This window comes from Alligator mississippiensis, chromosome 12, assembly GCF_030867095.1.
Source record: "Alligator mississippiensis isolate rAllMis1 chromosome 12, rAllMis1, whole genome shotgun sequence".
Classification (NCBI taxonomy): Eukaryota; Metazoa; Chordata; order Crocodylia; family Alligatoridae; genus Alligator; species Alligator mississippiensis.
Window position 1 is genome coordinate 60,926,998 of NC_081835.1, and position 27,943 is coordinate 60,954,940.

At 48.9% G+C, this 27,943-nt stretch overlaps 1 protein-coding gene across 3 annotated transcripts; it reads left to right on the top strand.

Annotated features, from left to right (window-relative positions):
* Positions 1-97: 97 nt before the first annotated feature.
* On the top strand, positions 98-25,700 carry ADAMTS13 (ADAM metallopeptidase with thrombospondin type 1 motif 13). 3 transcript variants are annotated; one of them, XM_014603732.3, is made up of 32 exons: positions 98-1,439; positions 1,688-1,754; positions 2,669-2,952; positions 3,329-3,470; positions 3,699-3,838; positions 5,004-5,087; positions 5,183-5,307; positions 6,217-6,363; positions 8,437-8,571; positions 9,373-9,523; positions 10,014-10,118; positions 10,627-10,778; positions 11,237-11,300; positions 11,801-11,927; positions 12,170-12,318; positions 12,814-12,934; positions 13,637-13,717; positions 13,981-14,162; positions 15,437-15,572; positions 16,623-16,752; positions 16,839-17,018; positions 17,574-17,763; positions 18,942-19,059; positions 19,557-19,686; positions 19,841-20,020; positions 20,490-20,669; positions 21,030-21,234; positions 21,817-22,162; positions 22,926-23,072; positions 23,903-24,079; positions 24,365-24,549; positions 24,882-25,700. In XM_014603732.3, exons 1-32 carry the CDS (start codon positions 1,365-1,367, stop codon positions 25,038-25,040), a joined length of 4,794 nt encoding a protein of 1,597 aa, XP_014459218.3. In that variant the 5' UTR covers positions 98-1,364; the 3' UTR covers positions 25,041-25,700. The 3 variants fall into 3 exon arrangements, with proteins under 3 accessions (XP_014459218.3, XP_019331213.2, XP_019331214.2); XM_019475668.2 differs by having other exon boundaries at positions 18,945-19,059; XM_019475669.2 differs by lacking the exon at positions 20,490-20,669.
* Positions 25,701-27,943: the final 2,243 nt, after the last annotated feature.

Genomic DNA, 27,943 nt, shown 5'->3' on the forward strand with positions numbered 1-27,943 from the left:
AGGGGCAGCAGGGGTTGTAGTGCAAGGGGCTGTGTTGGGGCAGGATGCAAGGGGCTGCATTTTTGCAGGAAAGGGGTGCATTGGGGATGGAGGAGGCTGCAAGGGCTGCATTGGGGCTGCATTTTATAGGAGGGGGCTGCATTGGGGCCAAGTTAGGAGCACACTGGGCAGGTGGGCGAGTCAGTGCAGGCCCCAATAGGCCACCAGACGTGGGAGGCCGCAGCTGTGTGATTGTGAAGTGGGGCAGTCCAGTAGCGTTTTCCCCAGTGGCTCCCTAACTGTGGCCTTGTGAGCGCTTGCCGGCGGCGGGCAGGCGGCTGGCTGCTTGGGTGCTCCTTCCTGCTCCTCGGCAGTTGCCGCAGGTGCGCAAAGCTGCAAGCTAGGGTCTGTGCCAGCCAACGCTGACTGCTCTTCACGTGTCCGGTTCATTTCTGAGCGTACGCCGCTACGCACAAAACGTTAGCGATCCGACTGAGGACACATCTCGGGTGTTTCCTCGGATTTCTATCTCAAGTCTGGGGTAGTAAGAAGTCTAGAAACTCAGGGTAGAGCCCACGGTGCTGCCGGCGACGACTCGTGGTCGTTTTGAATGCCCGATGAGACCAGCACTGACGAAGTGAACTTGGCTTCGCAAAACCTTGTGCGCTCTCTGTCTCTAATGACGTAGTCTATAAAAGTGCATATCTTACCCTGCCGTGTGACTGACTTCGAGCTAACGTGGTGGACTACCTCTCTCAGCACATCCTGAGACACTGCCACTTTTATATCTTCATCCAAAGTTGTTCATTTTTACCAGTGGATCCACACACACAGTAACATTTGCAGTCAGCACAAAAGTCTGGCTGACGTGTTATTTTTAATTGCTGGGAATTGAGCGCGTACTAAATCAGTTAACTGAGCCTTAAGCGCAGCTCTTGCAAACTCGGCGAAGTTGTGTTTTGCTCTCCCTCTAGAATAGGGGTAAGTGAAAATTTTATCTGGGTGGGTGCTGCTGATCTGGCCCTTAGGAGCTGGAAAGGATCCTCTTCCCCAGATTTGATGCTCCAAAGCTGCTTTTCTTTTCCTGTGTTGCTTCTTTACTTGTTTACTTGGCTGTTAAAACTGGCCCTGGGTTTCCTAGTCTTACCGTGCTCTTTGGCTGTAGTAAAATTGCAAACATTGCGCAAAAGCTGTCTGTCTCTCTCCAGCTGTTCCTGCAAAGCCTCACAGCAGCTGAATAATCCCCTTGGCAGCTCCTCCCTGGAGAGGATCAGCTCTTGTATTTGTTTAAACTCTGTGTATTCCTAACTTCCGTTCCATGTGATGCCTCAGGCTAAACCTAAGGCCAGTATTTGCTCTGCGGTGTCAGCGTGAGCTCTTCCACAATGAGCACCCGCTTTATGATCTTAGCTTTTACTATGTTCCCCTTGGGCTTCGGCTGGCTATCTCCTTTCCAAGAGGTAAGTGTGACTCCTTCCCCCCTGCCCACCTCCCCCCAAAATAACATAATGTATGTTCAAACCAAAGCTATGAAACCTCACTAATCATTTCCTCTGGATGATCTGTGTGTTCCATAGGCTTAGTGCAAAAAAGCTGAATCAAAATGTAAAACATCTAAGTTAATAATTAGGTTTTGATAAATTAAAGTCATGTGTCTACATGGATTTTTTTTCCTTGAAAAGGCAAAGATTTTTTTTTCTTTTTGCAGAAATTTCTCAGGGCTTTGGATCCAGAAGATGTTTTTTCTTATTTTGGCACCAAGTCAGTTCTTGATGGTATGCAGGCCTACTTCTATCTTAATTCTGGATTGTATTGTATGTTTAAAATTGTTTCTAATATGGCATATTTGAAGAGCCTTGTATTAACATTAACCTAGATCTTATGATACTTTCAGTGTGAATGACCTTACTCATGTATGCAGTTCTGGCTCTAATGTGTAAATGTCTAAAGAATCGGGTCTCTTATTCAGTAGTCTGTAAAATGGGTCAGAAATTCCTTTTGATTATTCCATTTAACTCTGCTTTATGCTAACTTATTGTTTTAATGCAAAACTGGTAGAGTTATAGACTATAGATAACCCTAGGGACAGATCCAAATCATCTAGGTCCAAGTGTATGGACTGAGGATGGTTGTATTTATTTAGAAACATTTTGGAGACTAGAGTAATATTTTGAGATTAGGCTGATAATTCAAGACTAAGGAATTTAGCTTGTTGGATTCCAAGGGTAGGGACATTGTGTCTCTCTCTCTGTTTGCCCAGTACCCAGCATGCTGTTAGTATTTAAATGGTGATGATTTACTCTTAAGTAATGCCTGACAGCTGATAAACTCAAAAACATTGTGACCCTTGTCAAATAAACTGTTATCCCAGTTTTACAGAAGATGGGGAAACAAAGGCATGGTTACAAATCTCGAGTACAAGCAATCACTTTTAAAGCTGAATATAGACTTGAGACCTCCCCGGTGACTGCAAGTCTATGCTTCAGCAACATGATCGTCCTTAATTTTGGGGTAGATAGAAACACAAAAGACTCTGGCTGGTGACATTATTTAAGGGGTGGGTCACAAGCTCTCCGGAGAGGGCTGTTCTTCATGGAAGCAAATTGATGACATGTCTTTTCCCTTGTATGTCTGTTGTCACTGTGAACGGTTCCTGTAATTTTTTGGTCATTTCCTTTCTTTATTTCAGTACCTGAGTTCATTGTTGTTCAGCCTGCTTGCGCCTGTGAAGAAGACCAGGTTGGACTGACCGCTTGTAAAGTCCAACGCTGTTCCCTTCAGTCATGGGGACAGCTCTACACCTTTGAATTTCTAGAGGATCCTGATCTCCTTCTCCCTTCCTTTGTGAGCCATCGAGTGCTGAACACTTCTGTTAGCTTGCTAAAATGGTTCCCAGGCAACTGCTTTGCAGAGGGAAAACCACTGCATCCTTTGGGGGCTGTGTGTAGGGTCAGTTACTGCGAAGGACAGCTGGTGAGTATGTCGCATTGGCTGCAAGGGGATTCTCATCTGGGTAGGAGGGAGATTGAGCTAGAGGCTGAAATCCAAGCTTTTCCCAGTGTTCACAAGGTTTACAGTCCAGCACTGGGATTTGGGATCCGCTCAGCTCTTTAGTACAGCACTGTGAAGGTGCTTGAAAGAAGACCTACCATGTATCATTGCTGCTTTGAAGAGTTTACAGTTCAATGCAGTATATGTTGCCAGCTTTCAGACAGAAGAAAATATCAAGACTGGCAAATAAGTAAAGAAATAAGACATAAGAGAGTGCGGGAAGAGAGATTGTATGTGACTTGCTATTGGCATTGGAGGTCATTGGAATAACAGAGGGCTGGATCTTTGTCTCCTATAGCAAGGCATCATCATTGCAAGTGAAGAAAAGATTCACATCAGGCCTGTGAGAAGTAAACACTGGAGCCTGCTGAAGGACCTCAGCTTCTTCAAGCCCCACCTCATCTTCAGAACCACAGAGAGAGGGGCAAAGACAGCAAAAGGTATTGGCCGTGCTGGCCTTGACATAGGAACTGACAGTCTAATGCTGCCCCTGGGCACCTTGCATATGTTAAATTGCCCAGGGTAGCTTCCTCCTAGCACTTTGCAGATTCCTACCCGCACTGGTTTCAGTCTTGTGAATGACTTGTGCTCAGCAGAAGGGAATGGGCCCCCAGGAGCCCCCAGGTCTTCTTGCTACCTAAACTCCCCTTCGCTCTGTTGTGTTATAGAAAAAAAGTTTCATCCTCGCCATTGGAAAAGGTCTGAAGGGACTGTCAAGCACCTGGAGCTGCTGGTTGCAGCGGGCCCAGATGTGTACCAGTTCCATAGAGAAGACACTGAGAGGTATATCCTCACCAACCTGAACATTGTGAGTAGCTTGCTCTTTGTTTTCAGTGCACCATCTTAGGGCTCTGTGGTGTCATGGGTTCAGCGTAGCCTCTGGAGGGGCTTCTTGCTCGCCCTCCAGTCATGTGTAGCATAAGCTTCTGAAAACATTTGCACGGACATTTGTAGGGAGCACCCAGTGCTCTCTCGAGGAGGCTGGGTGGTGTGCAAAGCAGTTTCCTGCTGGCGCAGCCCTGTGCTTTGCATGGGGTCTGACCCTCACAGAGAAAGCCATGTGTATGAAGGAGGGCCTTGGCAAGTACTGTGAGTGCCGCTGTAGCATCGCAGTTGGAAAATGAGTTCCATAATTTCATTAGTGGTGTTGGTGAATACCTGGTGCTGCCTTCATTATTAAGAGTCTTTTAATCTGGAGCTGGATTCAGTGCCTGTGGGATTCAGTGGACGGTCAGACTCCCCAGAATTTTACTGGCTGAGCCCTTTTAAGTCCATTTTACTTCTCTGCATTTTAACATTTGGTTGCTATTATTGACTTCCCCCTGCATTGCCCATTTGCTGCATTTACCATATGACTGTTAGGGCTGGGTGACTCTGGGGAACTCGGGCATCTGTGTTCACATCTATCAGGTTGGTTTCCATCAATATGTGTGGCTTGCTTGTTGAGGATCATGGCACTCCCCTTTACTGGCCAGACAAGGTGTTTTACATTGGGTTTAGTTCCAAGAGGAATCTAGCAGCTTTAGGGCACGGACCTTTGCAAGCATCTGCCCATGGACTGCCACAGCAATGTGAAGATTTTGTATGGGAGTGTTTCAGAAACTAATGGCAGTTTTGAAACAAAACCATTGTGCGCAATGATCACGTGCTGGTCCGCATAACTACTCTCCATAACCATAAACAATGGTGCATTTGATGATGTGGGAAACTCAGTGTTTGCTCTTGCTGTGTAGTTTCCCACTTTGTCACAGACCTGCAGTGTGTGCAGCCATGTCACCATTAGTTTTTGAAACACCCTTATATTTGTCTGCTAATTATCCGGCCTCTCATCTTGGCAGTGCATCCAGGTGGGAAGAGGGAAGGTCCTCACCAGTGTGGTGGCAGTGCGGGCACATGTCATTGGGCAGACAGGAGCAGTCACTCTGGCATCTTCTCTGTGTAATAGTTGTGGATCCTGCTTTCTCTTTTGCCAGGGTGCCGAACTGCTGAGAGATGCTTCGCTGGGAGCTCAGTTCAGGGTTCACCTCATGAGAATAATTGTCCTGACAGAACCAGAGGTAGGAACAGGCTTGTTTTCTGCTCTTGTCAGCCTTAAAGGGGTTGCAGAGATCCTAAACTAACTGAGGTGCATGAACACTTTTCCTCCATGTAGGCAGATCTGAACATCACCACGAATATCACCTCCTCCCTCATCAGCGTGTGTGAGTGGAGCAAGAAGGTCAATCCCCCAGATGACTCGGATCCCCAGCATGCTGATCTTGTGCTGTATGTGACCAGGTAATGCAGATCTTTGCCTGGAGAGGGGATGAGAGACGTCTGTTCAGGTTGGCCTGGTTTAGAATGAGCAGGAAGCCAGAGTGGCAGCTGGAGGAGCTCCACTCTGATGGGAACAAAAGGGAGAGGGTTGATCTTCCTGCCTAACAGTTCCTCACCTGTGGGTGGCCTGGACTTTGCAGAAATTCCACTGATCTGGATGGGAAATAGTTGATAAACCCATACCTCCCAGCTCCCAGAGTGCAGAGAGGGTGCTCAAGCTTCATCCTGGGGGCTGAGTGTTCAGTGATTCCCTTTTCTCGGCTTCAGTGTGAACTAGCATATTCCTCAGGTACAGGTCAGTGAGGCTGTGTTGGGCTTGGCATGCTACATAATATAGTCTTTTGGGCCTGGCAGGACACAAGGCTGATTCGTGGGCAGGGAGGTATAAGGATGGGCTGAGGTACAGGGACCCTGGGGCTGTGATAGAAATTTTTCCCCAATACAGAGATTTCCTTGGAGTCTTCTGTTCTTGAACATTGCTTAGCTTCCAGGCTCATGTTTTCTCCATTGGCTTTGCGAGTGGTGGTAAATGTGACACAAGCTGAATTCCAACTGAGAGCAGCCCCCTTGTTTTATTGCTCTGCTCTCTGCGGAGGGGATTCTGCATCCCTGCCTCCTACCAGGAGGGCTCTGTTGTTGCCTTTCATTCCCCTTGGGTATGGGAATCGCACCTGCTTTCACAGAGAATCAACATAGGCCTGGAAGTGTGGGGTGGGGTCCATGTGGATGCCTCCATCACAGTGAAAAAGGGGTGTGAAATACACGGGGAGATTGGGCTGGGGAGAAGCTGAAGAATTTTTGGCTGGAAATAATTTTTGTTTGGGTTTTTAATTTCTCTCTATTCCTGCCTCCCTCTCTCCTTTCCCTCAGATTTGACCTGGAGTTACTGAATGGGAACAAAGAGCTTCGTGGAGCCACTCAGCTGGGTGGAGCCTGCTCCTCCTCTTGGAGCTGCATTATCACTGAGGACACTGGCTTTGACTTGGGAGTCACCATGGCCCATGAGATTGGGCACAGGTCAGTGGGGAACCTCACATCCTTGCTAACAGCAGCTGTTTTATTTTACTCAAGGAGAGAAGAGGGTTCACCTTGGGTACCCACTGGTTTGGTTGAAATGCAGTTCTGGAGTTTCCTTTATAAAGATCAGTAACTAACCCTGCCGGGTCCAGCACTCCCTTAGATCCCATTGACTGCTCTGATAGCAGAGGGCACTCAGCATGTCCTGGAGTCCTCAGCCCTGAGCCATCATGCCATGGTGCTGTACACCAGGGCTCAGCTCTGTGCCACCAGCTGATTCTGAACCTTGGAAGCATCGGATCCCCTGCTAATGGCCCCGCTCCCTGTAGTGATGTGGAGCTTTGGTCCAGAGGAGGAGGGTCCCACAGGGCAGAGCTCTGGTGTTGAACAGGTTGCGCTGAGGGCCTTGTGGACAGGGTGGTGATAATTGGAGAGCAAATAATAGAGAAGCACATTAAATAAAACAGGGATTGAGTGTTTACAGCCCAGGTTCTCTGCTGGGGCTGTTCTGTCACTTGTGGATCTTTGCTAGTTTGCACCAGCAGACAGTTTAGCCTGTTGTTTTGCTGCAGGTACATCTTTTACACACACATTTCCATCAACCTCTAACATATTTGGGCTACTCCACTGCCTTTTCCCAGTGGCAAACTGCAGACCTCTAGTTTATTGGAGCTATTCCATTGCCTTTTCCCAGTGCTTGATCTGGTTGCCTACAAACCATTTCTTACTATGTGTATGCAAGGTGCCAGGCACAGCAAGACCCCGTACTAGTGGAGACGGCTGAGCAGCACTGTGATAGAAATAATGCATGGGAAAAACCAATAATAAGATGTTCTTCTGGAGGAAACTATATGCTATGTAGAAGGGGAGGGCAATGTGAGATGTGATTAAACAAGGCAGGGTGGAAGCTTTAACATTTCTGCAACTCACTGTGCTGGTCTGTACTTCTCGGAGTCCTTTATAAGCAAAGGTTGTGGACACGCAACACGTTCCTATACTCTAGAGCAGAGGTTCCCAAACTTTTTCTTATTGCTTACCCTCTTCCAGATTTACCAGCTGCCTGCATACCCCTACCAGAATACATTTTATATTTTAACCCCTTAAATACCAATTCTTCTTCTTCTTATAATGAAAATTAAATCCATCATTACACAATTTCTCCTGTGTACCCCCCAGAGATGCCTTGCGTACCCTTGGGGTACACATACCACAGTTTGGGAGTTCCTGCTCTAGAGTAACTGCATTGGCTTTGTGCAGCAGTCTATGTTACACCAAAGGCCTTGGATGGGACATCAGCTCTCCTCCTGGTAGCTGCTTGAAGGAGATGCTATTAAAGAGCTTCACCACGAGGTGGCAGGGGAGCTGGGCATAGCCTGCTTCCATTGAGCAAACAGCTATCCCAGGGTGAAGCTGACTAGAACTGTAGACCTCCAGTGTGTGCTGGTGTAATTTACACTTGTTAATCCTGACTTTCCAAGGTGTAGGGCTGCCCATCACGCGCACGCTCCATGAGCTTACCTGGTGCATAGACAGGTTACGTTGGGATAAGTGTATCATCTCTCCATACCCTCAGCCTCAACTTTATTGTGAGGTGAAGAACCAGTATTTACCTCCTTTCTATGAGCGGTAAAACCGAGATGCAGAGAGAGGATGTGGCTTAGCCAAGAACTCTTGAACTGTCTAAGAATAGCGTCCATGGCTCCCAGTCCTGAGCTCACACTGGTCTCCGTTCCTGTAATGGATATTGCAGGACAGGGTCAGATGAATGGTGCACCCCAGGGCAAACAAGGGCAGCCTGCTATGCATGAGCTGTTTTGCTCTTGTCCCACGATAGCAGGGGCAGCCTGCCCTTCCTTGCCCCAGGGCAAACAGGGGCAGCCTGCCATGCACGAGCTGTTCTGCTTTTGCCCCTGTGCCTGTTCTTGTCTCATGATAGATGAAAGCTAAACTGGGGAAGCTCAGCCGTCTGTGAAGCAGAGGTTTCATTCCCCACCCCCGTGTCACCTTGCCATAGATAGGTGGTTCTCCTGTGTTAGCTCAGGAGCAGAACCTCCATTTCTCCTCATGTTGCAGTTTTGGAATCTCCCATGATGGTGAGGAGAACTCTTGCAGTAAGAGCGGCTTCATCATGGGCACTGAAGGCAGCCACAACAACATTGACCTAGCCTGGTCAGAGTGTAGCAGAGAGCAATTCCTTGCCTTCATCAGGTAAGAGGAGCAAATGGTTCTACCCACTCACATCTATAGGCAATAGCAAAGAGTAAAGTAGGAGCCACTTGGAAAACGAGGAACTATAAATCTAAAAGTTTGTGTTTATAACTAGTTTTGTAGGGAGCGTGGGGTACAGAGGAATGCCCAGGGTCACTAGAAATGGTTCTGGTGAGCTCCTGTATCTGGGCTGTGGCTGCTTCACAAGCTTCCCACTAGCAGGTTGAAGCCTACATGATCCCATTTCCATTCCTTTGTGTCCCTGCCCCAAGGCTGCACTGTCTTTACTTCCAGGACCTCTTGAAGATATGTTATAGGCTGCTGTCTCATTCCTTCTGGGTGCAGGATGGAAGACAAAGGAGAACATGGTAAAGGGCAGTTTAAACCAATTCCCTGTTGCTGCCTCCTATGAAGTGTCAGTTTGGGAGCTTAGGTGGAACCTGTTCATTCAGGGCAAGATGTTTCTGTTTGGCATTTCTCCTACTCCTTCCTGAGAGATGCTACCCTGAGCTAACAAGATGTCTGAGCCTGAGCTAGACTTAATGAGCATGTGTGTTACTTGGCAAAGAACAGAGGAATGTAAGAGCTGCCTTACTGGGTCTGATGAAGGGTCCCTCTGCCATAGTGGCAAGTAGCAGATGCCTTAGAAGAACAGTTTAACCAACAAGCCAGGTAGAGTGACTTGCTAAGACGACAAAGTAGTAGCTGGCTCTCATGACAGAGCCTTGAGCCTTGGTCAAGGTATGTGTTGGCCTTTCCTGGCCACGTACGGGGAAATGAAGTCTCTTGTGGTTTTATCAGTACAGGCCAAGCCAGCTGCATAAATGACCTGCCGGACCTGGGAGGCAGCATCCCTGGGTGGAAGCCTGGCTTATACTATGGCGTGGATGAGCAGTGTAAAGTTGCCTTTGGGGCCGCAGCCACAGCTTGCACCTTCGCTGACAGCAATGTTGTAGGTAGAATGCTCTCCGCTTGCTTGTGCTTCTGTTGGGGGTTGGCCCTGCCTCGTGATGCTAGCAGCTGGGGGTGATGGGAAGGGCCTGTTGGTTGGCATCCTGCTTGGCTGTGCCAGTCACTGAAGTGTCTGTGGTGCCTGCCACGTGCAGCACAGGCATCATCTGCTCTCACCAGTTGAATTGTGAACGTGATGTCTGTGAGGCTGGCATCTGGAGGCACAGAGGAGGGGGCTGCCTCTGCGTGAGGCATCTCTGGCTTGAAGGAAGCAGCTCTGTGGGTGTGAGGAAGGCCTGCCAAATTCCCAACTGCTCTCTGGTTACCTGTGCATACAGAGCTTGGCCAGAGCTGTGGGAAGGCTTAGGGAAGCTAATAAACCATTCTTGCTGGCCGTCTTGTGACTCCTGTGTTAGTAGGGATGGAAAGGGAGAAACTGGCCCACCAGGCTAGAGCATGCCCTGAGTGCCCTGACCTCCTTGCCTTGCCAGGACATGTGCAGCGTCCTCTCTTGCCACACAAACCCAGCTGAGCAGTCCAGCTGCACTCGCTTGCTTGTCCCCCTTCTGGATGGTACTGAGTGTGGAATCAATAAGGTACGAAGTCTGTGGCTGCTTCCGAGGTTGGAGGCAGGAGTGGGTGGTGGTGGAAGATAGTTTGGTGGTGCCACAGGGCTAATGGTCTTCTGCCTCTAGGGAGCTGACTCCAAATGCTAGAGCCATAAGCTGTATGTGATCTTAGTTGGTTTGGGCCTTCCCCCCGCACCAGGTGGGACTCCGTGTCTCTGGAAGGGCTTTGCAGTCTTGTAGCCTGATGTTAGAGTGCCATGCAGGGGAGGGTCCTCTTCCTTGGGGTGCGTGATCTGTGTATTAAGCCCTAGGCCCCGCTCTGTAGACAGGACAGCTTTAGTGCCTATGCTTTGGGGTCTGTGTCTGCCTCCACATCCTGGCGGTAGGTGACTGATGTACAGTTGCCCTTCCTGGTGCCTTTCCAGCAGCTTAAGGGGAGGGCTCAGTACTGTCTTCCGTGGTGTCACCAGCCCTGGCACTCATAGCTGCACCCTTGCTGCTACTGCTGACCTATACATGGCATTCCTTGTTCCAGTGGTGCTCCAAGGGCCGATGTAGCTCTCTGGAGGAACTGAACCCTGTCACAGTGGTACACGGCCACTGGTCCAGCTGGAGCCCCTTCACTTCCTGCTCCCGCATTTGCGGTGGTGGAGTTGCAATGAGGCAACGATTCTGTAACAACCCTAGGTAAGACTCGGACATTTTTCTGCGGTGCCGTTGGAGGGGGGAATGGGGCCCTGTAGCTGGGGGCAGGCCCATGGAGCCTGTGTTTCCACCCCGTGGCTGGGGCTGACATCTTGTGTGGGTGTAGGTTTGCTTGTACAAGACTGGGTGCCCTGTGCTGTACTTAGGCCGGTCATGCAGCCTGGGATACACTGGATTTAGTCAGCAAGATGAGTGCTGCCCCCTCGCACTGGCAGAGCCAGCACAGTCAGGCCTCGTTGCCCTGGCTTGTTCTTGTCTTTCCACCGGTTTTGTCCCCATGTCACGTCCTTTTTGGCATGTATCGCTGCCCCATTTGGTGGGTTGCAGGGTCATGGGCAGATACTTCCCAGTCCTGTGGACTGAGGGGCACATCAGGGTCCTCTTCCTTCTCCCTGTGGGGTCTCTCCCCCTGCCTCTCACATGGTGTCTCTGGTTTTCAGGCCTGCTTTTGGAGGCCAGCAGTGCCTGGGAGAGGACCTCCAAGCAGAGATGTGCAACACCCAGGTAGGCGGACACCTCTTCTTTCACTCTTAGTTGATATGACATTTTAACCTTTTGAGTACTGTACTACCCCTGGCTGCACCTTTGGAAGTTGAAACAGTTGATTTCCCTGTGAGGGTCATTCCTTGAATGTCCCGTAGTCTCCATCTGTTTGCTGCCCCCAGTGGTATTTGTCCTACAGTGACTGAGCACAGTGCTGTACTGAAACAGCCCATGTAAGGTGTAACAGGTCATTGCTCTTTTTAATGCCCAGCTCTGCTCAAAAGGGGACATACTTCTGTCTGATGGCATCAACTGAGCAAGAATCTACCTCCAAACACAACGTCCTGTTACCTCCTGTCCAGCCCCCTGCAACTTTATTTTGATGTGGTGTTTCATTGGTCCACATAGTTAATTAGCTGCTACTTTCCATCCCAGAGGGGACTGCATGCAGATAGTGGGAGAAGCAGTTCCTGGCTTGTCCTCTTAGAGGACTTAATTTTCCGGGTCTTACTTTCTTCCAGGCCTGCGGGACAACCCAGGTAGACTTCATGGCTGAGCAGTGTGCCGCTACCAACCCTCAGCCATTTTACATCACTGCAGGCGTTGCGTCTTTTTACAATTGGACTTCGGCAGCCAGTGATGCTGCAGGTAATGGGAGAAATGGTAGTTGAAAGAGTGAAGGGAGAAGGAGTGAGTACCACTCCTGCGGGAAGGAGGACGCCACTAAGGGATGCTGTTCCTACCCACTATTTTAGTGGTGCTTGTAATTTCCCAGTATAGCCCAAAGCCCATCCTGATGGGGGCTTTCCTCTCCCTCCCATCTTCCACTTGACTATTGGGCTTTCTTGGCTGAGTAACTCTGCCTTTCTCCTTGCATCTGCTTTTCCCAGAGGACATTCTGTGCAAGTACATGTGCAGGGCAGCTGGCAAGAACTTCATTGGGAGCCGTGGGGAGGGCTTCACTGATGGGACTAGGTGCAGGCCAAGCGGTTCCGACGCTCACGGCGCGTTCAGTCTCTGTGTGATGGGAAGCTGCAGGGTAAGGCCTTTCCCTTTGCAAGCTGATTCTGGATCGGGGGGCAAGCACCATATATCAAGCCTGCCTTCAAGGAGCCCCCTCCCTGTGAGATGGAGCAGGCTGGACTCCTTGCTCCCCTAGAATTACTGGAGATTTTTTATTAGCAGGTTGGATTTTTGGCCAAATTAATCTTGCATCATACTGGGGCTTCATGGTGGGACATGGTGGATGTGTTGGGTCACATGGGCAATCCTTCGTTCAGGGCTAGAAAATGCTACGTGACTCATGAAACCCACAGTTCTCCTAGAGTAAGACTTGCTAGCCCAGGAGTCCCCGGCCCTAGCTTTGGATATCTTTTGTATATGGCAGTCTTTATAAGCATGTGTCACTCACTCCCTGTGTCACCTCTGCAGCAGAAAAGCAGAATGAAGAGGAGAACGGTGGCAAGTAGCACTTTGAGCCTCTGTGTGTTCTGCTCAGATTGAGTCAGTCTCACTGGCTTTTTCCTTGGCTCAGGTGTTTGGGTGTAATGGTAAGATGGACTCCGGGAAGGTGATGGATGCTTGCAAGGTCTGCGGTGGAGACAACACCACATGCACCAGAGTGAGCGGTTCCTACGTGGAAGGAAAGGCCAGAGGTTTGCAAGCCTCATCCCCAGCCTCTACCCAGCACAGATGTCAGCTTTTCTACCCACCCTTGGTGGCTCATTTCTTTCTTCATGGGGAAGATGGTGATGGGGCTTGAGGGGCTGTCAGAGGAGGAGATTAAGAGCTGTCAGGTTGCTGGAGAGCTACCTGAAGGGTGTGTTCTCTGCTGAGCTCTGTAGTGTGATTACTCCTTTGCACGTTGCCTGAGGACTCAACTCCAGCTTTGATTTCCTCTTTCGACACTGGGTGGGGAAGAGCTCAGCCAAATCCAATTCTCTGCATCAGTGGGAACTTCAGGCTTTCTCAAGCCTGAAGGTATAGAGAGGTACAGTGCTGCTTTGAGAGCACTATTCTCACTCCTGTAGTCACCCTCACACATCTTTCATAGGTTGACACAATACAGAAGTCCTCCACTGCATTTGAACTTTCTTAGCTACGTTCATCCCAGGGATGACTGGGACTTCCAGCAAGGGTGAATGTAGCCCAGTGTGTTTCAGCACCCCACCCGTGCTTTCTGTGAAGCAAACTGGATGACATGTACCTTTTGAGAAGCTTGATTATTGTTTGTAAAGCACACTGAGATCCTAAGATGAAAGAGGCACTGCAAGTGCTATTCATTTCGAACCCACCATGCTCTCAAAGGCGGTGCAGAAGCGAAAATAACCAGATTTTCTTTGTTTTGACCATTCCAGAATATGTTACATTTTTGGCCCTGCCTGGCAACAGCACTGAGGTCCATGTTGTCAATCGGAAACCCCTCTTCACGCATTTGGGTGAGCACGAGAGGAAGGGTGAGGGTTATGGATCAGTTTGCTGATTGTATTCTTATGCATACAGGCAGAAATTGTGAGAAACCTTCCCGACAGGGCAGTTCGTTCACTTGTGGGGTACTCACCACAGAGAACTGGGAAAGCCTTACTGTTTGGGATGTCTGAACTAGATCAGACAAACATATCTCACGGGGTCTTTATCTGTTGATGATGATGTGAGCGTATCTCACACCCATGTTTTCTGACTGCTGTCGTTGCTCCTTTAGCTGTGAAGATCAAAGGTCAGTATGTGGTGGCTGGGAAGGGAACAATCTCATTGAACACTACCTACCCATCAGTACTGGAAGACAGCCAGATCAGATACACGCTGTTTCTCACTCAGGACCACCTGCCAATCCTAGAGGAAATCCATGTGGATGGACCAACTCAAGAGGACATAGAGATCCAGGTGACTTGTGGTTTTACAAGGGGAAGTCAAAAATGGCCATAGTGGGACTGGGTGGCTTCAAGCTAAGACCTTCACACTGAAGCACAGAATCATCATTCCAGTCCATTAGTGATGGCCAGCAGGCCTCATCCTTGGGCCAGTTCCTGATCACCTGTGGGAAGGCTGAGTTGCAAGCTCCTTCTGTGTTGTCTTCAGACTTAGGTAAAGGTTGGTTCAGAAAAGAAGAGGAAATCCTGGACTCCTGGCAGTTAATCTCCTTTGTGGGGTATGAGGTCATGCCGGATCCCCTCCTCAGAAACACACCTGATATGGGCTAATTACATAATCCACATCACTCCTTAGCTGGGTTCACGTCCTGGTAACGGTTGTCTTAAGAGATTTCCAGATACTGAGTCACCAAAGAGATGTGCCCAAATGTGGCATCCAGATTCAGATTTTGGGGTTTTTATGACAGACTTAATCTGGAATTAAAGGATAACTAGGCCTGTGTTAGCTTGTCTGTTTTACACAAGAGCATTAATGTAGTGGTCTCTGTCCCAACACTTGATGTCATGACAGTACTTGGATTCTGTCTGTTTAATTTATGAACTCCCCAGCTCTTGCAGTCTACTGGAGTCTTGTAGAGGAGTCCCTGGATGAGGTGTTTCTCAAAGGCCTTTTTCTCTTTCTTTGGACAATACTTCAAATGCTGGATGTTAAGAAAAGACCAAGCCTGTTTTTAGTGAACTCTCTAGCATTGCTCATTGACAGAAATTCCACTGGTACAAAAATATATTCATTAGAGCTGGATTAGAAGTGAAAGCCCAGATGCTGGAATGCTTCGAATACAGATTCTTCATCCTTGTAGCATCCCTGCTATTGACCTTCTCAGATGCATTCCTCTGACTTGATTTCCCTGTGCATTACTCTGTTGATCCTATCTAAGCTCTAGTCCAGTGATTTTCAAATGCGGGTGCTGTGGGCACCCTGGGCTGCCTTGAGGTCCTTTCAAGGGTGCCACAGGTTGCCATGCAATGTTAGCTCTGTTAGGTGTGCAAATATGATTCACAAAATAAACTCAGAGGTTTCAAATAGGAATTCATAGCATTAAAAACATCCAGTCCTGTTGGGATATTTCTGACTTTTTTGTAACAGGATTGCTCTAGTATTTTTCCAGTATATTGTTCTGTAGTGTAAAAAAAGGTTGAAAAAGGGGGGCCTCACATCTATCAAGGGGTGCATTGAGTCTAAAAGGGGTGCACTGCTCTAGTTTTTTGTATCCCATCCCTCCTCAGGTTTATCGGAAATATGGGAAAGAATATGGAGATAAAACCAGTCCAGACATCACCTTCAGCTACTTTGTACCAAAGGAAAACCAGGCGTTTGCATGGATTCCATGGCGTGGGACCTGCTCAGTGACCTGTGGGGAAGGTGAGGCAGATGGGAGGGCTAATGACTCATGAAGGGGAGCTGGTCTAAGATTTTGGGTTGACTGGCTGATGCCTTCTCAGATCCTCAAACCTTCCAGACTTGTTACTCTCATTGAAAGAAACAGTATCAGAGCCAGAAATGTCATTGGGACTAGTTAAACCAATTTAATGCAACATAAGAAATTCTCCAAAGAGAAAATGATACTACTGAGAAAGGAGATTGGATTGGAGTTTGCTCTTCAAATTAATAAAATCTTCTAATGCTAAAAATAATCAATCCTTAGAAACCTCAGGGAAATTGTAGACAAGGCTTCTCAATACTGCTGCTCCCTCTTATTGTTGCCAGTTCCCCTTAGTCTGCCTTGTCAGTTCTTCCTTCCACAGCCTGTTGGGAAATTGGGAGCAAGACCTACGCTGAGCCATGCAGCTTGGTCCAGTCAGGTTTCAATTAGGTGATTCTCAGATTGTGGTAGGAACTGTACTGAAATCGGCAACTTTAAAAACATTTAGTGGTTAATGTAATGCAGACAGCCTTTAATTTGCGCTATCTCCTGCCCCAAATACCCTCCAGCCAAACATATTGGACCATGTATGAGAGAGATGGCATGCTGTTATCCAGGTGAAAAGGTCCTGAGATTACTTTAGTCATTAAATCCCAGTTTATGGAGAATTCAGCATGAAATTCTTATGGAAATAGCTGGCTGGAAGTGTCTTTCAGTAACCAGTTGCTCAGGCTTCATTCATCATCAGAATTAAGAATAAGTTTGATCAGCCTAACAGTGTTGTGTCTGTTCTCATTGTGAAAGAGACAGTCTGCAGTTATCTTTCTATTTTGGCACTGGGCTCCAAGTCAAACAGTCTCTTTTCTGTGATGTTCATCTTAGAAAGTGATCCTAAAACCAGTGAAGGTGAAACTCCTTTGCTTTCCTTTTTTTGAAGAAGGGGAGACTCAAATTCTTTCCATAACTGCAGGATTCAGCACGGAGTCTCTTTCCCAGGCCCAGTCAGGAATCTTAGCAGTAGCAGTTCTGCTCTTCTGTTTCATTTCTAGGGGACCAATTGGTAGATCACGTTTGCTTTGACCAGACCAGGGATGAAATAATAGATGAGCAACAGTGTTTGGAGACCCCACGACCCCCTTCCAGGCATGAGCCATGTACCATGGCACCATGTCCCCCAAGGCAAGTACTCGAGCACTAGTAATCCACCATTAAGTCAAATTCCCTTACCCCCAGAGATGGCATAACTAGTTCCTGTCCTTCCTCAGCTGGGCACCGGGCAGCTTTGGTCAATGCAGCAGCTCTTGTGGGGGTGGAGTGATGGAGAGGTTGGTTCGGTGCGTGGAGAAGATAGGGGGCTTGATCCTGACTCTTCCTGATTACAAGTGCATTGATTCTCCCAAACCTGCTTCCACGGAGTTGTGCAATACCCAGCTGTGCCCCCTAAGGTAATTCTGATACAGTTGTGTGTGTAAGTGAGTGGGGTGGGGTGAGGAGGAAGTACTGAGTCCTTTTCCTTTGATTTCTTATGACTGTCCCATGGTACTGTATTTCACATTCTTCTTTCTCAAGGCTGCTCACTTCTTCCCCAGCCCATGTAAGCATTTCTATTTCCCTTTCCTTCATGGTGACTACTGCTCGCATCTACTCCTTCCGCTGGGACGTGTGGGTACAGAGCACTAGCGTTTCTTGAAAGAAGGCCTTGAAAGAAGTTTTTTGCTGTCTACTCCCATCACACAGACCCAATGTTTTCTACAGGAACAGGGCTTGGAGTAGATTGGAGTAGGGGCCTGGGAGCCAGGACACCTGGGTCCTCTTATCAGCTCAGCCACTACTTGCTGTGTGACCTCTTGAACATGTCACATCACCCTTTTGTGCCTCATTTCTGCCCCCCTGTGAAATGGGCATTAATATCTCCCTGTGCTGGGTGACCTGGGTTTCAGGTCAGGGATGCCCATGAAACCTTTTGTGATCTGAGGGTCCTGCCTGTGTTTCCTGTGTAGATGGAAAGGATCTGAGCCAGGCAAATGCTCTGCCATCTGCGGAGTTGGGGTGGCCCAGCAGAACCTGACATGTGTCCAGGTTCACGGTGACTTGGAAACGGTAGTAGATGACAGCCTCTGCCCAGTGGAAGAGAAACCACCCTCCGTTGTGTCATGTGTGGTTAACATCTGCCCTTTTGGCTGGACCACAGTGAGTACTCTGGCTCATGGGGGACCTCACAAGGGAGCCCACTGATGACCCTAGATGGGGAGGAACAGTTTCACTATTGGGGGCTGAAAAGGGGATTTGCCTAGGGATGTATGTCTGTTAGTTACTAACACATCAGCCTTTCAGCTCCTGTTATATGTTATTAGCTCAGAGAGCTTTGCCTGCCTTAGCTAATGCTGTTAGAGGCATCAGGCTTTGGGGGTGTTTTAATTATGGCAGATGTTGGCTGTGCCCTTTGGAGGACATTCCCCTGCTTTCCCTCTCTCACAGACATGTTGCTTAAAAGAAAGCAGAGACAGAAGTGCTCTAGCCTTGTTCTCAGGGAGCCACCCACTTCTCAAATAACCCTTTGTGCAGAAAACCCCTTAACTGTTTGTCAGAGGCAGCTTGACATTTGCAAATATACTGCACACACAGCTGAAAAACGGAGGGGAACTGAATGGCACTGGGGACACAGAGGCTTTCACCCTTGGTTGCTGGTTTGAATCCAGCCCAGCTCAATAGTGACCAGTAGCCATTGCTAGCTGAAGGCTCGACAGTGACCTGTAGGGAATCAAATGTGTAATATTCCTAGCAGGAAACCACCTTTTGCACTAATAGTTGCCTGTGTGGGCACCTTAGCAAAGGTATCAGAGACTCTCTGACTGAGCAGGATGCTGGCAGGGGCTCTTCCTCGCAGGACTGAACCGCTGCTGTGGGGTCCTGCGTGGGAGTTTTCCACTGACTGACTTGTGCTGCTCCCATTGTGTGGATAAAGAGATGGCCAAGCAGCTAGGGGTGCCTGGAGTCTTCAGCTAGTGCTAGCTAGTCATGTATTTTGCTACAAACCTGGGAGGAAACTGCTCCAATCTGCCCCTTTCCTCAGTTGTGGAAGGAAATTCTTCCCCCTCCGCTCTGGGACCACACTTTGCTAGGCACTTACCATAGATTATGGAAGTCCAGGGTCAGAATCTTGGACTGTGCTTCCACTCCAGGAAGCCAAGGGAAAGGTCTGATGGGGGACACAGGGGGCTTCCTGGTCCTATGGGCACACGTGGGTTTGATCCAGGGTCTCATGAAAGGAATAAAAAGCCTTGTAGCAGTCCCACTTAGTTTTGCATTAGGCTGTGAGGTGGCAGCAGCCGCCAGTAACTTGCTGGGGTTTGCTGCCCTGTTTGAAGCAGGAAGACACCCACCCCCTGGCGGCTTTGGTGCCAGCTGAGACCATCCAGAAGGCAGATCGCTCTGTGTATGTCTGGAGTCCTCTAGCTGGAGATTGCTCCGTTACCTGTGGTGGAGGTGAGACACAGAGATGTGGTCACAGGCCTATAGAGGCTGGAAGAGTTAGGGGTGCATGGCTCAGCACTGGAAATGGGGTTACAGAGCCTGCTGCTGCTTCACTCCTGGCCTGAATCCAGGTGGAGCTGCTGTCAGTGGATTTTCTTGAGGCTCAGAATTGGCCTTATTGGCCCCTGCCGCACATTACATATATTATGCAATTAACTGGTTAATTGCTCAATATTTTTAGCCTGGCCACATGTGCAAAGTAATGATTGTGCCATAAAAATGGCTGTCCAGCTATAAAAAGAGCCAACCAGCTATGGAGCTAGTGCTTGAAAATATGTAACCACTTTATAGCTGGTTTCCATCCAGCTTTAATTTAAATGTGTGGCAAGACTCGTAGATGAACCCTGATGTACCTCAGCTCCAGGGCCACACTGCTTCTGGCACAATGGCCTTGCATTAATTTGCACCATCCATGCCAAGTTGTGAGCCACTTTCCCTGCCCTTTCCAGGTGCGACCCAGCTCCACTATGTGTGTGTGGCTTTTGATACCAAAGAAGAAGCCCCAGAAGAAAATTGTAGCTCAGTGCCAAAGCCCGAGAGCAGGATGGAAATCTGCAATCTCAGCCCATGCCCGCCGAGGTACAGTACCAAGACGCATTGGAAGAGCCAGTCCAAGCTCTCTCCTGCTGTGACCCCCCAGCAGTGCAGTGACGTGAAGGTTTCAGCACCGTTCCCACAGGATGGTGCTCTGTTGTCCCCACGTTGACGTTCTCTCTGTTGTGGTCCCCTCTAGCTGGGAGGTGAAGGAGCTGGCTCCCTGCCCTGTGACCTGTGGAGGAGGGAGGGTTCCACTGTCCATTCGCTGCATCAGACAAGAAGGCAACACAACCCATGCTCTTCCTCTCTCTGAGTGCATCCAGATACCTTGGCCCACCAGCAGCAACGAGTGTGGCACTGTCCCGTGTCCAGCGAGGTAACTGCTGTCTGCCCCTCAGAGCCTGCATGATCCTTGGGAAGAGCTGAATCAAAGCTCTTGGATAACACATGCTTAAGGGCCTTGGAAAATCTTAGCTGAACAACCCTTGATCATGTACTACCACAGAGAGGGGCACAGCCTCCTGGCAGTAAACCCATGACTCCAGATGGGGACAAAACCTTTCCAGGGGGGTTGCCTAGTTCACCATTCTGAGAGCCTGTGTGCTAAAGGACCATCAGCCCATGTCAGCACAATGAAATTACCCTGCTTGGTGGTGGTGCCCACAAGCATGCCGTGCTGCTCCGTGTAGATTGCTTTCTAGGCTGGAAGCAGTGTGGCCACATGCATGTGATGCCAAGGGTGCACTAAGTGGCACCACTTATTCATTGTGGTTGGACACATCTCATTCCTGGTTCTTTGGTGGCTGGGGGAGGCTTGCAGGCGTTGATGGCTGCCTTGTCTCCAGGTGGCAGTACAAAACAGACTCGTGCAGTGCCAGCTGTGGTGGGGGCGTGACACGCCGGATCCTGTACTGCGCCAGGGAGACTGGGGAGAAGGTGGAAGAGATTGTAGCAGATGCGCAGTGTCATGGCCTGCCTCGCCCAGAGGAGCTGGAGCTGTGTAACCTGGAGCCGTGCCCTCCGAGGTCAATAGGATCATACTGGGGCCGAATGCTTGGCTTTGAAAGTGCCAGGGAAGCAGCCAGGCTTTGAAAGTGCCAGGAAGTGACTGGGGGGTGGGGCCCTGTGTTTTATCACTTTTGAGGTCAGCATGTTTTTTGCTTGGGGTGCTGCTGCTGTTAGAAGCATCTGGGGTGCTTGCTGCTATTACCAGGCAGTATTGGCATAGGTCAGGGTTAAGATGGGTGGCAGTACTGCAATGGAGGCTTGTGCTCCAGCTGTCTGCTGGGAGTGGGTGTGGCTTCTAGCATCTGCCTTTTGCTTTGATGCTGATGGAGGAGGAAAATCATGCCTTGTTGAATTTCCCCCTCTTGTCCTTGAGTCAGGTGGAAAATAGTTAGGACCAGCCCATGTTCCTCCTCCTGCGGTATGGGCGTAGCCGTGCAGGTGGTCATCTGTGTCCAGATTCACCAGGGCCTGGAGAGTCAGCTGGAAGAGAGCTTATGTCCTGAGGCAGAGAAACCCATCTCCAGGATCCCCTGTGTCATCAGGATGTGTTCGTATGAATGGGGCTTCACTGACTGGACGGAGGTATCTGCTGCCCTTTGAATGCAGTGTGAGATGTCCTGTAATACCAGTGCAGGGGCTTTCCACCTGGTCTCAGGGGAGTCACGCAGGGAACTAGCTCTTCTCTCTTGGGAACTCCAGGATATTAACTCCCCTCAAAAATGCCCAACTATTTTTGAGGGACTGTCCATTCACCCTCTCTGTGCTTACTAGCCTAGTGTCTGTCCTGCCCCCTGTTTCTTAACTCTAGTCTTTGGCTGCTGTTAAAACATTGTCCATGGTTGTTTTTTGACCTTGAAGAGCTCCATACAAACCCATGCTGAGCCTTGTTCAGCCCTTCTCCCAGCAGATCAGATACCCATCAAACAGCAAGCTGTAAGTCCTGATAGGGCCATTGAGCAGATCAGATACCCATCAAACAGTAAGCTGTAAGTCCTGATAGGGCCATTGGGGACTTCCAGCTTGGGATATCGAAGCCCAGTGAGGTTAAGTGACTTGGCTAGTGGTGAGAACAGAATCAAGGTTTCCTGATGCACTGACCCAGAATCTGCATAGAGGCCGAAACAAATGTGTAGTTTCCTCCCCTGTGGGTTTCCTCCCTTGCAGTGTTCAGCGTCATGTGGAAATGGCATTCAGATGCGGCAGGATTTCTGCCTCAACCCAAAGACCCACGAACATGTGAACCCCGTCTTCTGCCTGCGCTCCCCCAAGCCCATCACTGTGCGTGGCTGCTCAGCTGGCCCCTGTCCTAAGCCATCTGCTGCAGCCAAGTCCTCAGGGGAACCCCAGATGCCATCTTCATCCACAAACCTGCTGATGATGGCAGTGACTGTCTCTCCTGAAAAGCCAAAATATAAGGACCTGGATCTTCCTCCAATGGGCATGCCAGCCCCTCCACTGACAGGGTCTGAGGAAGATGCAGCAGGCATGGAGAACACTGCAGGAGAGTCCAGTTACGTGCTCACTGCATAAGGCTTGGTTCTCATGCATACTCAGGCAGGGAGGGTAGGAATACTCCAGGACTTAGCTCATACTCAGGCAAGAAGTGTAGGAGTACTCTGGGACTTCAAGAGAAGGTTAGTTTCAATTAATCCTCCAGAATTAGGACTCATTATCATTTAACATCCAATGATATTGGTTATAGACTCTGAATGAAGCCCTGCGGATACAGGAAAGCTCCTTGCCAGTGTGGTAGGATGGAAGCCCCAGGATGTAACAGGACATGGGGATGGACATGATGTTGGGAATGGGGCAGCTCTGCTTTGAGTGCAGTTGTTCATTGGCTTTGCTGCTAGGAAGGTCCCCCTTAGAACCGATCAGCAGGGAGGTGTACGCAGCTCCTTGGGATTTAGGTTTGCTCCATACTCGAGAGCTGGCACAGATTTATGGCCAGGCTCCTGGGGATCATACCCTTCAGATGCAGCCCTGGTGGCTTGCCTGGAAGAAGTGAGGTGTGAGCTGCCATGCCCTTTGCTGGGCTGTTTGGGGTCTCCAGGGTTCTCTGGCTGGCAGGCTCATCAGAGCTGGCACATTCTCACTGTGTACTTTGCATGGAGGTCATGCGTGCCATGGTATGGGAGTCCTTCAAAGAGCTGGTGAGAGACTACCTTGCAGATGCCAGGGGACCTAGGGTCTGAGCTCCATGTTTTAGCACTGGTATGTTACTTTGGGGGCTCTTACTCACCGGGGCCTCTGGCTTTGTTTGCGTTGTGCAGGTATCTGCGGGAGGCTCTTCCTCAACACCACGGGAGTCATCAACATGACCGGCCTGCAGGTCAATGACTGCACAGTCACCATCGGCCGTCCCCTGGGGGAAGTGGTAACAGTCAAAGTGCTAGAGAGCTCCTTAAACTGCAGTGCAGGTACGGTGCAGAGCTGGCTCATGGAGGAAAACTAGCCAGGCTCTTTCCCAAGTCTGTACCTGCTGCTGCTTCATGACTTCTTCACATGCTTTTTCTGACAGTCCAGCATGTCCCATTGCTGGTTGACCAGGGCTAGGCTGCTCTCAGCAGAGGGTCCCCAGCTGGGGAACTTGCTACTTCTGGCTCATGAGAGCCTGGGTATAGGAGCCAGAAGCACTGTGCAAGCCAGTGTTTTTTGTTTCTATGTTTTTCTGATTTCTTTCTTGCTTTATTCTGTCATGTCTTGTGTGGGACTTTCTCACTTTGCCCTGAAGATTTCATAATCCAGGTAGAGTCTGTCTCATAGGTAAACAGTGCACACACTTCTGCTACTGTGCAAACTTTTGTAGATATATTAACAGGGCTACTGGTATTAGGTTAGAATAAACTATAGTGTCGTGATGAATTTTGGATCCTGGTGGTTCCAGTCCTCAAGTGAGGTATAGAACCAGTGTCCTGATCCAGTCATGGCTCTTGAAGTTCCCATGTTACCCTTTTTAGCCCAAGACATTAGCTACATTCTCCTTGCCAGATTCCAGTGTGAACAGTGAGAGTTTCCTCATTAAACTCCCCCTTGAATTTCATTTGGATATGGGGGTTTTCTTCGCTGTGTGCCTTGAACTGCTGTCTAGTGCGGCTGTGTACTGTTAAACAGGTACTGCATTCTTCCCAGAGGTGGTTGCGTGTCAGTAGTTGGTGAAGTGATAACATTGATTTCTCCAGCAGTTTGTTAGATCAGGAAGCTGCTGTGAGGTTACAGCATTCCCTGTCCCACTTCCCATTCGTTACAGGAGAGATTGTGCTCTTTTCTGGGCGGCTGATGTGGCGGACTGGCTGTAGGAAGCTGACCATGGCATCTCTCAGCACCAGGACCAACACACTGATAGTGAGACAGCGTCTTGTGTTCCTGGGGAACGGCATAGTTTTTCAGTACAACAGCAAAGCTGCAACAAAAAAGCATTACCAAGGTATGTGGCTGGATGCTGCTCTACTGCTTTAGATTAAGGGTGATGAAGGCAAGGCCCATAGGCTTCCAAAGAGCAGTCCATGGAGAGGACGCACCTCTTCATGAAGTAGTAAGACCCATGGAGATACATAAGCTGCCTTGCTTGTGCCTTGAGATGCATATTTGAAATGCCCTTTCTGGACACATTTACTTTTCTTGCGTCGCTGCTTGCTGCCTCGCTGCTTGCTGCTCTGACCACCAGATCTCCAACTGCTTTCCTGCCCTCTCTCCTCCTCCCTCCCCACAGACTGCGATGTGCAGCTGTTCGGCTCTCGAGGAGAAATCGTGAATCCTGTAGAGTCTCCTGACCCCAGAAGACAAGTGGCCTGTCGCACCTTCATCACCGTGGCCCCACGGCATCGCATTGCCATTCGTGCCCTCTACACGGACCTGGGGCCTGAGAGCAACCACACATACTCCAGTTATATCTTGGTGAGTCACCAGGCTGAGGTGAAGCACACCTAAGGTCTCAGTGCCCCTCTTAGGTCCTCACAAGTTTGTGTTGAAATTCAGGGTTCAAAGCTCACTGCAAACCTGATGGGGTTAGATTCTGATCTCAATGGCATCAGTATAGACTTGAATTAATCCTATTGAGGTCTGTAGGTTCCAGCATCCAGCTCTGGCTGAGGGCGACATCCTGTCCTACAGGGCACCAGGTCCCCTGGCTAGTCTTCCCTTAGGGCTCCCATCCCAGCACAGATATTTCTCTGGCTGGAAAGATACAGGTAAGCGTGTAGTAGCGACTCATTCCCCTCTGTCTTCAGATACGTGATGTAAACACCATGAAGACAATCGTGTTCCATGGGAAACAGCTATTCTTTTGGGAGTCAACCGGGAGCCAGGCTGAAATTGAATTTCACGATGACTTCACAGAAGGCCACGGCAGTTTCCGAGCAGAGTACCAGGTCACTGAGCCCAGATAAGTGGGAAGCAGGGATGTTTCTGCCAGAGAGGCAGGGGAGCAGTGAAGAGCCCTGTCACTGATTCACCATGCGACTCCAGTCAAATCATTGAACTTCCCCACCTCTTTTTCACCATCTGTTTAATAGGTATAATAGTCTCTGCCTGCTTCCTAGGAGCACTCGGTTAATAAGCACCTTTGCAGTCCTGGAACACAAGGTGGTCTAGAGATGCCAGATATTACAAAATAGTTCTCATCAGTGGATTCCTTTTCAGCCTCTGCCAACTAGTACTAAGCCAAGGGTCCCCTGAAGCCAAGGGCTGGGGACACTGCTGCATACATCTCCTTCCTGTGATGTGATGCAATGCTGCCTTTTGAAAGAGGCCCCTCCTGTTCAGTGTCCCCTTATGGGAGCGTAGATCACAGCAGCTAGGGAAGGGGAACAAACTTTCCCGTCAGACACAAGCATTTTTGATTTTGGCCACGGCTGTGAATGAGCAGTGTGGAAAAAGCATGCAGTTTAGGGCTTTGGGTCTCACTCCAGCAGTGTTAAGGGACCTGATCAGTTTTACACACTTCACCGTCTAAAGGGGTCTTAAATATAAACAGAAATAAGGCCTCGTATGTCTGGAAGTAACACTCATATACCGGTATTTAGGAAAATAAAACCTTGGTGACAAAATCTGCCTGCTCAGGTGCATCCAACCTCTGCTTTTTGGGCCCATCTTTGCTCTACCACCCAGAAGTTTCAGAGGGCTGCTTTGTATTGATGACAGACTTTACAAAGTTGCTTATGTGTTACACATTTCTGTGCACTGAACTCTCCTGGCTTTTCAGCAGCCTGTCATTGGTGGTGTTGCTTTTGGGATTTCTCTGGGGGGAATGCAAGTTGGAAGGAAAAGAGAGAGGGCTGGTGTGTCAGCTGCACAGAGTTTAGGAGCATCCTCCTTTCTCAGGTTTTCCCTTTTTCCTTCCACGTGGCACATTTGTTTTTCATTATCTATTTTACTTCTGGTACAAGCCCTCTCTTGGTAAAGACTAAAGATAATGAAAGTTACCCCCATGGAGAGTAACAGATGGACACTGTAAGCTGCAATTAGCAGGGAAATTAAGTGTGACATCAGAAAGGCTGGTTACTCAGTGGAACATCAGCAATGAATATCTCCAAAACTACAGCACATATAATAATACGTGCAGTGGTACACTGGAAAGCCCTTGGAAGCTGTGTATGATCAGTGGTAACAGCAGTGAAAAGTGGTTTAGAGCAATGATAAATTCACCCTTGTCTTTGGTCGGGTAAGATTCCAGTTTGCTTTTAGAAGAATCCTCTTCAGCAGAAAAACCTGCTTACCTCGGGCTTGTTTTGGTCCAAAAAATCTTTTGACCTCACTGAAATCTTTTGACCTCTCTTTCCTGTGCAAAGCAGCCTTCTTCAGTGCTGATCTGAAGCTCTGCTGGGAATGGCTGCACCTTGCATTCATACCTAGTGAAATGTGGATGTTCCCCTTGGGGAGTTTTAGCCCTCTCCTTGTCTGCTTTCAAATGGATTCTGTGATGCCCTCTCAAAGCCCCAGATTCACAGCTTCCCATCTGTTCATGGTGCCTGTTTCTAGTGGTTAAGCCTGGATTTTTTCCAATCACTAGCCTCCAGCTTTACACTCAGTGACTGGGAGAGGAGGCAGAAAGGAAGTGGTCTGAACACCTACACCCCTATTGTAGTTGGAGTTAAAGGTGCCCAGCATGTGGATTCATCATCTGCTTCCCTGCATTTCATAGCATGCCCTGTTTACCCAAGAGCTTCAATAGCAGTGAGAGAGTATCCTCATCCTAGTCTGTTTTGTAACCATATCAGGCATGGAAGCTGCAATAGTGGCACTATCCAGTTCCTCCTCACCTGCCTTGGTTCCAAGTACTAGACACACTACAGTCCTGTGAGTCCAAAAGAGACTGTGTATGGTTCTTAGGACTACAACTACAGAACTGTATCTCTCCCTGTAGGACCTGTCTGAGATTTTGCAAACTATATACCTATTTTAGGACTAGGGAATGAGAAATATACTGGAATTAACTTAAGGGATGTGTCCTGAAAGAAAATCAGTATGTTACAGCAGAGACCAAGTAATCTAGGAGGATCAAGGCCATTTTCACTATATCCAATCCTATTACATTCCCACCTGAGGGAGTCTCTGACAAGTAGATTGCCACAACATCAGGGGATAAACCAGCACTGTTGAAGTCAGAGGACGCTTTCCTATAGACTGAGATGGAACCAGGATCTCACTCCTCATCTGAATGCACTTGGCCTTCTCTCTTTAATCTAAATCTTTCCCAGAGTGCCTCATTGCTTTAATTTCTGCATGATTGTAATAATCTATCTGTTGCCATCACACATTGACCTGTGACTGGAACATTGTCATCGAACACCAGAACGTCCCTTGAGACCTGAGATTTTGGTGCTCAGCTGTTGCAATTTGTTCTCTTGCTCAGAGCTAAACCTTTCCTTTTTTTATCTCTCTCCTCCATCATTATTAAGGAAGATCATCTCTGGAGCAGTTGGAGACTGGAGTACAAAATGGCCTTTGGGCAGAAACAGCATTGGAGATGTTATTTTTTGCCTCTGACATATGACATGTGCTTAACGCTGAGAGTCTAATATAATGAGCTGATACCAGGAGCTGGGGCTTAAGAAACCATCAGATAGCATGAGACTTGTGATGAAGGAGTTGGCAACACCACAGCTCAAAGGCACAGGCCAAAGGCCCCAGTGGCTAACGTGAAAGGGCCCTCACTGGTTTCCCTGCATTTCTTAAAACACCCTTGTTTACCCAAGAAATGCAGCAGCCACGGGAGCAGGAGGAGATTGTGAAAGCCCCATGGGAACACACAGATCCAAGTTCACAAGAGAGAGCAGCTTTACAAAACTGT